At 41.1% G+C, this 12687-nt stretch overlaps 1 protein-coding gene across 2 annotated transcripts; it reads left to right on the top strand.

Moving 5' to 3' along the window:
- Positions 1-1281: 1281 nt before the first annotated feature.
- On the top strand, positions 1282-11477 carry prrc1 (proline-rich coiled-coil 1). 2 transcript variants are annotated; one of them, XM_005928985.2, is made up of 9 exons: positions 1282-1389; positions 3632-3764; positions 4661-5044; positions 6573-6718; positions 6932-7034; positions 7124-7287; positions 7862-7965; positions 8335-8437; positions 9911-11477. In XM_005928985.2, exons 2-9 carry the CDS (start codon positions 3671-3673, stop codon positions 10124-10126), a joined length of 1314 nt encoding a protein of 437 aa, XP_005929047.1. In that variant the 5' UTR covers positions 1282-1389; positions 3632-3670; the 3' UTR covers positions 10127-11477. The 2 variants fall into 2 exon arrangements, with proteins under 2 accessions (XP_005929047.1, XP_042079455.1); XM_042223521.1 differs by lacking the exon at positions 1282-1389 and adding an exon at positions 1401-1530.
- The last annotated feature ends 1210 nt before the right edge of the window (positions 11478-12687 follow it).

Genomic DNA, 12687 nt, shown 5'->3' with positions numbered 1-12687 from the left:
GAGAATTGCTGGGAATATGTAGTGGCCACCAGCTGCGTAATGACACCAGGTATCCGTACGGCTCGTGGGCCGCACACCTTGACGGTGCCTACAGGGTCCTCTGGCACTTGGTCAGCAGACTGGTGACACTGATGCAGGGCCTCCAAAACTGGCCCTGGTGCCTGGGACACGGAAGGTGAATTAAACAAAGACCCACCTATAAGCCCCAAACAGCTCTTGATAAGAGCGGTCACATTCATCCCTAAAATGCCAATAACAGAGGGCATGGCAGCAGGAGTGTCTCTCAGTACAAGGATCCAACAAGAGGACATTTCCTTACCACACAGGAGTACACTGAGCTCTAAATAACCAATAAAACGAATGGAGAGCCCATTGGCAGCCCAAAGCTGCAACCAATGGCATGAATGAAGGTATTCTTGTCCCCAAGGTGCAAAATGTGTCAAAAAGAAACTCTCTGTGATGGTGGAAACCATAGACCCAGTATCCACCAAGCACGGGACAGTCACTCCATTTATCAAACCATCAATCTCAACAGACAGCAACTTAGGGACTTGGTAGGGACTGCACTACCAAGTCCAATATTGATATGTCTAACCCTAACCCTTTTATAAATTTATAAAAATAAAAAAAGAATAAAACAATAAAAGCTAAGTGTGGTATAGCCTATTCTATAACAATGCCCTGGATTACATAAAACCATACATTGATCTGGACTTAGGAAGTGTGGAAAATAACCCACCACCAAAGGTTCCACGGCTACTGGTGCGTCCTCGCTTCACTGTAATAAAAACACAACACAACACGTTAAAAGTCAAAGAAAAACTCTAAAAGAGCACCAAGTTCGTTGCGCACAGTCAGGAGACAGTGTACATTTTAATAAAACAAGAAACCAGTCACACGCACAACCCTTTAAAACAAAATACAGAATACACAGACTGAATAGCTTGCACCACACGAGTAAATAGTGGCCTGTACTCTGGCTACGGAGACAACTAAAATGTTTCTCAGCTTTGTTATAATTTTCAATCCAGTCACATTTTAAATGCAGGTATTACATTTTCAGGTTTTTCTTTTTATTCCTTGTATGATCACTCTTCATAAGTAAGAAGTCTGATGGCTTGTATACATTATTATGGTATAGTTTGAAATACACTACTTGTGATTTAAATTTTCCAAACACACAGTTTCACACAGCCGATTCCAGCCTGAATTTTACTTGGAATCAGATCGGAAAGGGAAATCAGTAGCCTCTCACATCACTAGTTTCGTAAGCCACGTAAGACGGCGGCAGGCGTCACGCTGGAGCAGACGTGGCAAAGCACCACGTCATCACTGTGGGTCGGCGCTTTATTATTATTTATGGGTGTATTGTGTTAGTACCGCCAGCAGGTGAGTAGTTAAGTTACTTGTTCTGTAGAGATTATCATAATAGTGGCACGTGTCATGCTGAGTCTTTTTTAGAGAATTAGATAAAGATGTGTATGGTACTTTGTCCGCTTTGCTGTTTTTCTTTGGGGTTGTGAGGCACGTGTAAGTTGTGAACAGTCTTAAAAAACGCTACACTGCATTCATTTGGATCTCCTGTCGTTCTGTGGCGTGGCAGACACGGAACAAACCTTGTGTGTCCGCGTCAGACGATATAGATCCGCTTTGTTTCAGAGCACAGCGCTTGCCTCTTCGTGTGCGAAAGGGACTTAACTTAAGGTTTAACCCTGGGTTTTTGTACTACGAAGGTGGTTCATGTCTTACTGGGGTAAATCGCTGTAGTAGGTTGTGCTGCAAAGCCTGACCCGCAGCAGTCTAGATTCCAGATTAGAAAGGACCATGCGTGAATTCATGGTCTGCTGATCAATCAGAAAATATGATCACGCTTCCTGGAAGACCTCTGTGGAGACCGTAAGAGGGTCTTCTGTTTGTTTCTGTTGGGATCAAACAATTTTATTACTATATGCTCCTAAAACAGCGCATCTGATAACCTGCTCCCAGCATGTTATCTTCTGAGTTTTGGATTAAAATGCGTTGCAATACAGATTATTTTCTGTGGGAATATGTTTTACATGCGCAGCTTAATGCCCAAGTTTAACAGGGAATCTATGTGGGAACCTATGACGTCACTGTAAACTCCTGACGTACCATGTAACCTGAGGTGCACCTCCCGAGAATGTAATTACACAGTGCAGACTGCAGCTGTTATGATTGGTTTGTTCAACACGCTTGAATCCTTATTTGCATTTCTGGCTACTTTTTCACCACAGTTGTTTTTTTGTTGTTTTTATTTAACAATAAGATAAAATCACTGCCTCAGAATGATCCATCTAATCAAATCTACAAAACCAGTCAAAACTTTGGACATACCTTCTCATTTAATATTTTTTAAACTTTATTTTCATGACTATTTGCATTGTAGATTCTCACTGAAGGCACCAAAAAATAAATGGACACATATGGAATTATGTAGTAAACGAAAACTTGTTTTAGGCTCTTCAAAATAGCCTCCCTTTGCTTTGATTACTGCTTTGCACACGCTTGGCGTTCTCTCGATGAGCTTCGTGAGGTCGTCACCTGAAATGGTTTTCCAACAGTCTTGAAGGAGTTCAGAGATACTGAGCACTTGTTGGCTCTTTTGGCTTCACTCTGCGGTCCATCTCATCCCAGACCATCTCAATTTGGAATGGTTGTAATTAGGTTTAGGTCAGGTGATTGTGGAGGCCAGGCCATCTGATGCAGCACTCCATCACTCTCCTTCTTGATCAACTAGCCCTTACACAGGCTGGAGGTGTGTTTGGGGTCATTGTCATGTTGGAAAAATAAATGATCGTCCAACTAAATCCATTGGGATGGCGTTTTGCTGCAGTATGCATACTGACATAGGAGGGTGCAGCCATGCTGATTCTGTGTGCATTACACACAGGCATAAATGTGGGCAACAACACTTTTGTTTTCATAGGCTCCTCGAATCCTCAAAGGTTCTCTGCAGAAGTCTAAATCAGGCACAAGTCTACCTTACTTAAGCCAATAAATGAGGCTCAAACTGTGCGATGCATTGTCACAGGAAGGTGCATGTATCAATTTGTTGATTTAGAAAACCGAGGATACCTGTTCAATCAATAAAAAGAAGTTCACAATAATCTGCACTGGACGGCAGGCAGGCCAGTTCAGCACCCTTACTCTTTTAATACAAAGACATGCTCTTGTAATAGATGCAGTGTGTGATTCAGCATTGTCTTGCTTAAATATGCAAGGCCTCGACATCATCTGAATGGGAGCATATGTTTCTTTATAATCTGTATATACCTTTTAGTATTGATGGAGCTGGTCTACCTGCAAACAACCATGGCATCACCAGTGCAATACTTTAGTTTATATCCACTAACTTAAAGCTGAAAGTCAGTACTAAAATCTTGATTGTTTGATAGACAAAAAACATTGGTAGTGTGCAAAATAAAAAAAATAGAAAATTCATGTACTTATAGATTTAACTTTAGAAATTTCTAAATTTCTTCGTTGGTGTGAAAAAAGGTTTAATAAACATTATTGTCAGTTGCTATAGTTCCCAGAGTGTACATGCAGGAAATGAACAATCGACCGACAAGTTGAACACAATATAATTCATCACAACATCTTATTGCAGCAATTCTGGGCTGAAGTTAAAATAAATACTACAGAGAATATGATGGAAGAAAGTGGGATTGAGACTACACCTCCTGCCAGCCCCACCCCTCTGACCGTGGGTGGCCCAGTCGGAAGCCTGCCCACCACTGCTGGTAAGACATTTGATGTGCAAATCAACATTCCCTTTGCTTGTAGCTTAGCTGAGTCGAGATTTTAAATGTCATTTGCTACAGTTCACATTGTTGATACAAATTCAAGATTGGTAATACGTGTAAATAAATTTTAATTCTGTTGATGTGGACGTTATGGATACAACATCTATCAATTTTCTACCATTTATCCAGAGCTGGGTTGCAGGGAAGTAACAATAACAGAGAAGCTCAGCCACGTGGCTCCGCTTAGAAATTCTGTTCATAACAGAATCAGTGACAAAGTGCATCCCTGATGAAGTCCAACATCCTCTGGAAACAAGTCCAACTTGTTGCTGGCAATGCTAATTAAGCACTCGCTGTGGTTGTACAGGGACTGAATGGCTTGTAATATTAAAACTGGAAAATTAATATTCAATTAAGACACTCACTTGCAACAGTATTGATACCGATTGTGCTGTCTTTGCCTTCTTCAGCTGGCACACAACTGGACACAACATTGCTGCAGACAGCCAAACATGGCTCCTCCTTTCCTCAAAAGCTATAGTAGTTAACATTCATAACTCTAAATAGCAGTTTAGGAGTAAGAAGAGTAAGAAGTAAAACTCTCATTTCAGCAATATCAAAGTATTACACAGTTATCATAAATATTTACCTGTGCGGTGTGAATGTTAATATTAGCAATTTTACTTCTAGCAGTTACCTAATAGCGAGATGTTGCAAGGTAACCCGAGCAGAGAGTCTAGAGAACTAATTCAAGCAAATAAAGAGTGAAATCAGACGGGTTTCAGGCCTAAAGAGCAGAGCTGAGGATATAAAGACCTGCAGAGTGAGAAAATGGCAAGCAGATGAGTAGAGGGAAAGCTCTCTCTGATTGGATGTTTCTCTTTGTTTTTCAGGTCTGTCCACTTCGCTCCCTCTCCCAGGAACAATCAGTTCCCCCTCAGTCTCGACTTCTCTCCCCAGTGTCCCACCACTTCCTGCCTTCAGCAGCCCTCTGGCTGCACCGCTTTCCCTTTCTTCCCAATTTCCCCCTGCCTCAACACTGGCCTCACCTTTCACCAGCAGCTCTCCCGTCCCTCCTGCTGCCTCCTTCTCTTTGCCTCCTCAGGCCTCTTCCATCAGGCCTCCTTCTACTGCTTCCAGCATGTTGCCCCCTCCTGTAGGTCCACCTGTATCGAGCTTCTCCGTGGGTGCAGGATATGACATCACACGGGGTCATGCTGGTCGAACCCCACAGACACCGCTGATGCCAACATTTTCCAGTCCTGCTTCTATACCAGGTCAGAGTGAAAAATGTGAAGCTCGGGTGAAATTTTCGAATCTGATAAACACATTTATGCTCTTTTAAAAACTGGAACCAAATCAGTTTGACACCCAGAATACCCACATACTAGCCAACACTAAATATTACTATCAAATTAGATACTCATTTGCAACAGTATTGATACCAACAGAGGCATCTTTGCCTTCTCCAGTTGAAAAACACCTTCACGTTATACCTGAACAGGCAAGCACACCTCGCTTGACTAGCTGTCATTCACAACACTAAACAACCCTTTTGAAAGCAATTTTGGAAGGTCCGTGAAACTCCAGTTTCTACACCACTGGCACTTAACGTTTAGTTAAGTTATCATTAAGGATGCGGCTCGTGGTTATGGCTAATAACAAATCAAAAACATCAATGTGGGAGCAATGCTATCAGAACTGCCCGTCTATATTATTATAATGGACCTAAGAACTGTTGTTTCTTATGAAGTCCCAGTTAAGTCAGCGGTCGAGTAGCAAGCCCCAAGTATGACTGGAGGTGCATTGAGTGCGAGAGAAGCTGACCTGAGAGAGAGGATCATGGTGAAGCTGGAAACCTGAACCCTTCATGGCCGATTACCAAGACAAATGTGAAGTACCCTCTGAAAGTCTGCTAGACGATGTGAATGCAGCATTATGGACAATCCATTACTGGGATGATTAGGAAACTAACCAACCGATCTACATTATGACAGTAGTGATCACAGAGATGGTTGGCCACCAGATGAACAGCCACAAGGAGCAGTGCCCTCCATGGAGAAGAAGACTGGAGGCCAAGATCAAGGCAGTGTGGAAGGAAGTCAGCCAACTATTGGAGCTGCAGAAAGGTGTAATGAGGAAAGGGGTACCCAAGAAGTACAGCAAACTGTCCATACCTGAGGCCTGGGAACCTGCCATGCAAGGACTCTCAGCCCTGGCCACATGCTTGAAGAGGTGTTCCAGAGAGATATGAGGCAGAAGAATAAACCAGAAGTTCTCCAGAGAACCATCCAAGATGTACTCTAGGTGGCAGGTGACCAATATGAGACGGCACAGAGGCACTAATCATGGCAGCACAGGAACAAGCTTTAAGTACAAGATAGATCCCCGATAGTGTGGTACCACACCTGGGAAGACCTCATGTGCAGGTTTAGGGCCCCTGAGACACATAACAACAGGGTGTTGAAAGCTGAAATGAATGTCCCTTAACTTAGAAGTAAGACATAAGGGTAATAAATCATATTTTTTATAGTAGTCCTCAAACTCACAGCAGATTTCCAGAGCAGAGAAAGAGCTAGCGTTGTTAGCTGAATTCCAAGACGACTGTGTAGTTAAAGTCTGTCAGACTACAGAATCAGAGACTGGAGAAGCAACTGCATGGGCTACCGCAGCAGCAACCTCACAATCTAGCCAATAGGGAAGCGCAAAACAGAACAGCAGCAGATGCTCAGAGGACATTCTGTAAACAATTGATTTATTTAAAAAAAAAAGTACAACTTGTTAAAAAATGTTCCATATTTTCAGGTGTGGTGTCCAACCCCATGCTTCAGCAGTCAGTCATTAGAGGAGGATTAGATACTGGATCTTCAATCACGTTCCCGGAGGAACAGGAGGATCCCAGAGTGTCTGGAGACACCAACAGTGGTGGAGGCATCTGGGGCTTTTTTAAGGTAGAATACAAATGTGTGAAAGGGGACTTTTGAAGCTTGATGTTCCCTGTAGCTTTTTTGCGATATGATAGGACATATTTTTCCAACATAAAAAGTCTTTACAATGATGAAGTTCTTCTTTAATTAAAGTTAATAGGAACAGTTGGTTAAGTGTGGTGTTTGTGTGTATATATTTTTGGGTAGTCTTATTCTGTGTGTATTTTGTCCCCTCAGGGAGTAGCAGGAAACGCTGTAGTAAAGACAGTCTTAGACAAAACCAAACACTCTGTGGAGTCCATGATCACTACTCTTGATCCTGGCATGGCCCCATACATCAGTAAGTTACCCTGTTTTACCCAATTTAAAAAAAAATGTACAAAACATTCAAATGTTCTTAATAAACGTTTCTGTGTTGTTCATCCTCAGAGTCTGGTGGGGACATTGACATCGTTGTGACTTCAGATAAGGAGATGAATGTGGGAGCAGTTAGAGATGCTTTCCAGGAGGTTTTTGGGCTGGCCATGGTCACCGGAGAGTCTGGTCAGTCAAACATTGCTCCACAGCCTGTGGGCTATGCCGCCGGTGTCAAGGTCAGTGGACTTCGCTTTTACGTTACTTCATTTCTTTCTCGTTCAACTTTTTTCAAGCATCAAATGTTTGTTTTCCTTGAATAGGTTTTATAGCTTTATTTATAAATGACATGGCTTTTAAGACCATCACGTGTGAGGATAAAAATGTATATAAATCATGCAGTGCTAGATTTGTTAAGAGGAAATATTTTGAGAACTGAGTCTTAATATTGTGGGAAAAACGAAACACAAAATAGGTTGCTTCTGAAAAATTGTGTGTAACCTTTTAATCATAATAACTGGATTGCATAGAGAGTTCCACATTTTATGAGTCAAGGCTCATTTTAGTTAATATCTCTACGCACAGTAAAAGAGAAAAATGTTAATTATGATGATGTATTAGTTTATTAACATATCAGTCTGGTCGTTTTTAAGTTTACTTATTTGTTTCTTAGTTCAAAATAAAATGCTGAAATATCCCAGTTACATAAGTATTACTAGTGTCTGAGTTTGTTTCAGTTTAGTTCTTGACAGCACTGATGTTTGCAGCTTCAGTCATACATGTGTGTGTCTGTCTGTCCCTGCGTGTCTGCAGGGGGCTCAGGAGCGCATTGACAGTCTGCGTCGAGCTGGTGTGATCCACGAGAGACAGCCAGTGGTCTCTTTAGAAAACTTCATTGCTGAACTTTTTCCTGACAAGTAAGAAGGTTTTGACTGACTTCTGAAAAGAAAGCACACACATTCTTAGAGGCCTAGCGGACTTTCTGTCTCACAAACAGTGCGCAGTACTGCTGTAAACAGCTTGGAGCATCCCATAAAAAACAATATAACGTGTGGATGCTGGGCTACAACAGTTTTCATCTACAACAGGACAGAAATGCTTTTTGACATTTCTATTCACCTTTCATCTTCCATTATTTACTTTATAATTCGTCATGTGTTGAATAAAATGCAAGCCAAATATTCACGTTTGATGCAGTTTGATGTTTTTTTGTGGCAACAAACAAAAGCGTTAACATTTAGTTAAAAGCTCTAAAAACAACAACAAAACCTTCTTTTTGTTTCCAGGTGGTTTGACATCGGATGTTTGATCCTCGAGGACCCTGGTCAGAACATTCACATCGAGCTCTTCACTCAGGCGACCCCTGTAGCATTAGAGCACGTCCAGCAGGTATCATTTGGTTTACAAAGGAAGAGCTTTTCTGGTTGAAGTTTAAATATTTAAAAAAAATGTTCAGGAAAAAGAAACTTTTACAATTTATAAAACCAAACAGAAGTAAAACTGTGCGGGTGGGGGTGGTGTGGAGTTTTTTGGCTGTGTATGGTTGCTCCTGGGGCCTTGTATCTGTACGTGGGAAAAATGGTGGTCATGGGGAATGTTGAAATGAAGCCCTGCCTGCTTAAAAAGGCCTGTTACCTTCTATAGTCAAGCTAAACCAACACTGCTTGAGTAAGTATTGTAGGTTTCCCTTCGTTTTTGATTTGTTATGCAGTGGTCCGTCGTTATATCGCGTTTGAGTTTTCACGGCCTCGCTGTTTTTTTTTTTGTTTGTTTTTTTGTTTTGTCACAGTGCGTTGTGTTCTGCGTCCTGATCAACTGTAGACCATTTTCAATCAATTTCATCGTGCCGTGTCTCCTGTACAGTACAGTTGCGTCCAGCTTGTCAAATTTACATAAATCTTCGCTAGCAGAAGACAACAAACACAAAAGGATTATAAGTGAAACCAAACAGTCAGATAAGTCAAACTTTACAGAACTCATTCTTCTTGCTTCCTCTACTTCCGTACCATTGATTCATTAATGTTGAATTCTCTCACAGCTGCTCTGTGCCCATGTTCTGGACCTGAAAACAGGGTTTGATCTTTGGTTTCATTCGATAATGCTGGACTTATTTTCGAAGATTTGAACTTTGAGAGTGTTTAAACAAGAGAGAAACGTGTGAAAATGTCGATCCCCTTTCTGAGAAATGTGTATAAAGTGTGTAGTGAGGGGTTTTACAGCCTTAAACCATCTATAATAATTGTAAAAAATAAAGTTCGCTACTTTGCGGATTTCACCTATCGCGGGTTATTTTTTGAACGTAACACCCGCGATAAACGAGGGAACACTGTACACTCTACTGACAAAAGCTTGCCTGGTTTTACACTCAAACAAATTTGAGTAGCATCCCATTGTTTATCCACAGACTTGAATATGTTGTCCGCCCAACCTTTACAGCTGTAATTCTTCTGGGAAGGCTTTCCACAAGGCAGGTAATGTGTTAGTGGGAAGGTCATGAAACTGGCAAACATATCTTGGGATGCTAGAACTAAACCCAACTCCTGAGCAAATAAGAGGGACCCATTGACAAATGTTTTTAAAAGCAATCTTCACGCCTAAGTGTTTGATTTTTATACACCTTAAAGTGATTGGAATCCCTGAATTTAATGATTTGGAAGGGTGAGCAAATACTTTTGGCAATATAATATCCTGTCATGCTGGTAGAAGATAAAGTTTCCCACCTTTTTCAGGCTCTATAGTTTTCTCTTGACTTTTTGTCTTTGAACAAAAAATGTCAGGTTGTACCGTAGAATTTTTTATTCAAAATCTCCCATGTAGAAACCTGCTACAACTCACAGTGTTTTTGTAACCTTCCCCATATAGGCTCAGTCCATGACCCCTCCTGACTACAGCCTGCGCTGGTCAGGTCTGAGTGTTACCGTGGGTGAGGTCCTGGAGCAAAGCCTTCCCAACATCAACAGAACAGACTGGCACCAGGCCATGACAGGCCTAACCCAACGCCAGATGATCCACAGTGCTTCCAAAGCTCTGGCTGGTATCTACAAACAGCAGTTGCTTCCCAGGACTACGTCAGGCTGAGTGCGTCAAGTTTCTGTGACATACTGAGAGGAGGTGGACAGTAAACTAGCTGATGGGACATGAAGGTTCCACGTACCTCCCTCCATCCGTCTGTCCTGCACAACAAAGCCAACTGCACATTTCGTTAAAGATGTTTGTGCCCACAGACGTTTTGCTGGCATTCTCGTGTATTTTAATGGGTTTTACTGAAAATTTAGATTCCATTTTGTTACGATCAAGCTATAATGCATTATGATCCTCTCCATCCTTTTTAAAATGTTTATCAGTATAAGCACATATTAAGGCAAAGTTTAGTGTTTTATTTAGGCATTCTTATTGTTAATGTAGAGCTTTTGTCCCATTTGTACTTTTCTGTACCCTAAGTCCAGTTTAGAGGGAGTAATGCAGCAACTACCTGATGTGATTAGGCTGAGTGCAACATCAAGAAGCCCTACAATATAGGAAAAAATCTTTTTTAGGGGGGGGGATTTTCTACCATGCCCTAGGGCCATTATTACCAGCTACTCCCTATACAATGTACTAACTGCATGCCAACATTGCAGTTATCAAACATTAATTGTTATGATTTACTGTTATTTGTTGATACAATGCTCAATTAATACAAAAATAAATATATGTGACCATTTAACCCGAACAAAAAAAAAATGAGCCATGTCATTACAACATATCTATACATAAAAATCTTAATTTCACATATTGTTACCTTGATGAGTGTGACCTAAATTAACTTTGTAGCAAACAGCTGACATCTTCCTGATGCTACTGACCTCCATCAGCAGGATAGTACATCCTTCAGCATCACAAAAACTGCTAATGGATGGCTTAAGGACTGTAGCATGGAGTGTTGAGATTGGCCCAAGCCTTCCCTGATATAAATCCAGTGGAGGGCCACGAGTCATATTTGCAGATTCATTGGATAGCCACCCAATTAGTGAAGTATTTTGATTTCTTGTCCTACATAGAGACCATGGCTGACGTGAATGCTAATACAAATTTATACATAAAGTGTTTCTGTCCCATGCAGCTAAACCATAACAATGATTTACTTAATTTATTTCTTAGGGCTTCAAGTGGTAAGAAACTGTCAGAAACACTAGATCTAACTTTCTGTCAGTTACAGTTGGGTGTAAAGAATATTCTTATGCATATCTTGTGCTGTGCCTTTTTACATAAATCACTTTTTAATGCTGATTTGGATGCCCCCCTCCTTAACCAAAGGATATATCACTGCTATATAATACTGTGCAGAATTCTTAAGGAACATTGGCGTTTCCTGAGAAGTCCAGCATAACATTCAACTCCAAAAACAATTTTTCTGTTCATTACTGGAAATAAATGACTATCAACAGTCTGGAAGTGTGTTTGGGATTATTCTCCTGTTGAAAAATAAATGATATCCAACTAAATGCAAACTGGATGGGATGGCGCTGCAGGATGCTGTGGTAGCCGTGCTGATTCAGTGTGTCTTCAGTTTTGAATAAATCCCCAACAATGTCACCAGCAGACCACATTATCACACGTCCTCCACGTGTTTCACGATGGGAACCATGCATGTAGAGACAGTCTATTCACCTTTTCTGCATCACACAAAGACAAGGCAGGTGGAACCGAAGATCTCAAATTTGGACTCATCAGACCAAAGCACAGATTTCCACTGGTCTAATGTCCATTCCTTGTGTTTCTTGGCCTAAACAAATCTCTTCTGCTTGTTGCTTTTACTTAGTAGTGGTTTCTTACCAGCTATTTGACCATGAAAGCCTGATTTGTGCGATCTCCTCTGACCACCGTGCAGTTTCCACTGAACAGTTGACGTAGAGATGTGTCTGCTGCTGGAACTCTGTGTGGCATTTATCTGGGCTCTAATCTGAGGTGCTGTCAACTTGCCATTTCTGAGGCTGGTGACGCAGATTAACTTATTCTCAGCAGCAAAGGTGACTCTTGGCCTTCGTTTCCTGGGGCGGTCCTCATGTGAGACACTTTTGTTGTAGCACTTGATGGGTTTTTGCCACTGCACTTGGGGACACATTCAAAGTTTTAGCAATTTTGCTGACTGACCTTCAGTTCTTAAAGTAGAGATGGACTTTTGTTTCCCTTTACTTAGCTGATTGGGTTCTTGCAATAATAGGAATTTTAACAGTTGTCAAATAGGTCTGTCAGCTGTGTACCAACCTGACTTCTGCACAACACAACTGATGGTCCCAACCCCATTAAGAAGGCAAAATATAAAACATATTTAGTTATTTATCAATTGTTTCTTTGCTACATAATTCCAGATATCTTGCTTCATATATTTGATGTCTTCAGTTGGTATCTAACAATGCAGAAAGTAGTAAAAATACAGAAAATACATTAAATGAGAAGGTGTGTCCAAACTTTTGACTGGTAGTGTGCTTTTGTTATATTAAAGTAATAATAACACGATTTAAGGTTCAGTTAGCTTTGCACAATAATAGCTGGTACAAAAGTCCTCCAAAGAGCTACTTTTTGCTTTCTTACTTTGAGTACATTTTACATCCAGTAGTTTTTTTTCACTTTTGCTTGAGTAACGAAATCGGTGCTTC

The sequence above is a fragment of the Haplochromis burtoni genome, unplaced genomic scaffold (genome assembly GCF_018398535.1).
Source record: "Haplochromis burtoni strain Fernald_Lab_line unplaced genomic scaffold, NCSU_Asbu1 Contig_113, whole genome shotgun sequence".
NCBI classification, from domain to species: Eukaryota; Metazoa; Chordata; class Actinopteri; order Cichliformes; family Cichlidae; genus Haplochromis; species Haplochromis burtoni.
This window is presented reverse-complemented; position numbering and strand designations above follow the sequence as displayed.

Bases quoted from the DNA above. Each gene is read 5' to 3' on its own strand.
- prrc1 (XM_005928985.2), top strand. From the start codon at position 3,671: ATGATGGAAGAAAGTGGGATTGAGACTACACCTCCTGCCAGCCCCACC. The intron at 6,719-6,931 runs GTAGAATACAAA...TTGTCCCCTCAG, and splicing joins GCATCTGGGGCTTTTTTAAG to GGAGTAGCAGGAAACGCTGT. The intron at 7,035-7,123 runs GTAAGTTACCCT...GTTCATCCTCAG, and splicing joins TGGCATGGCCCCATACATCA to AGTCTGGTGGGGACATTGAC.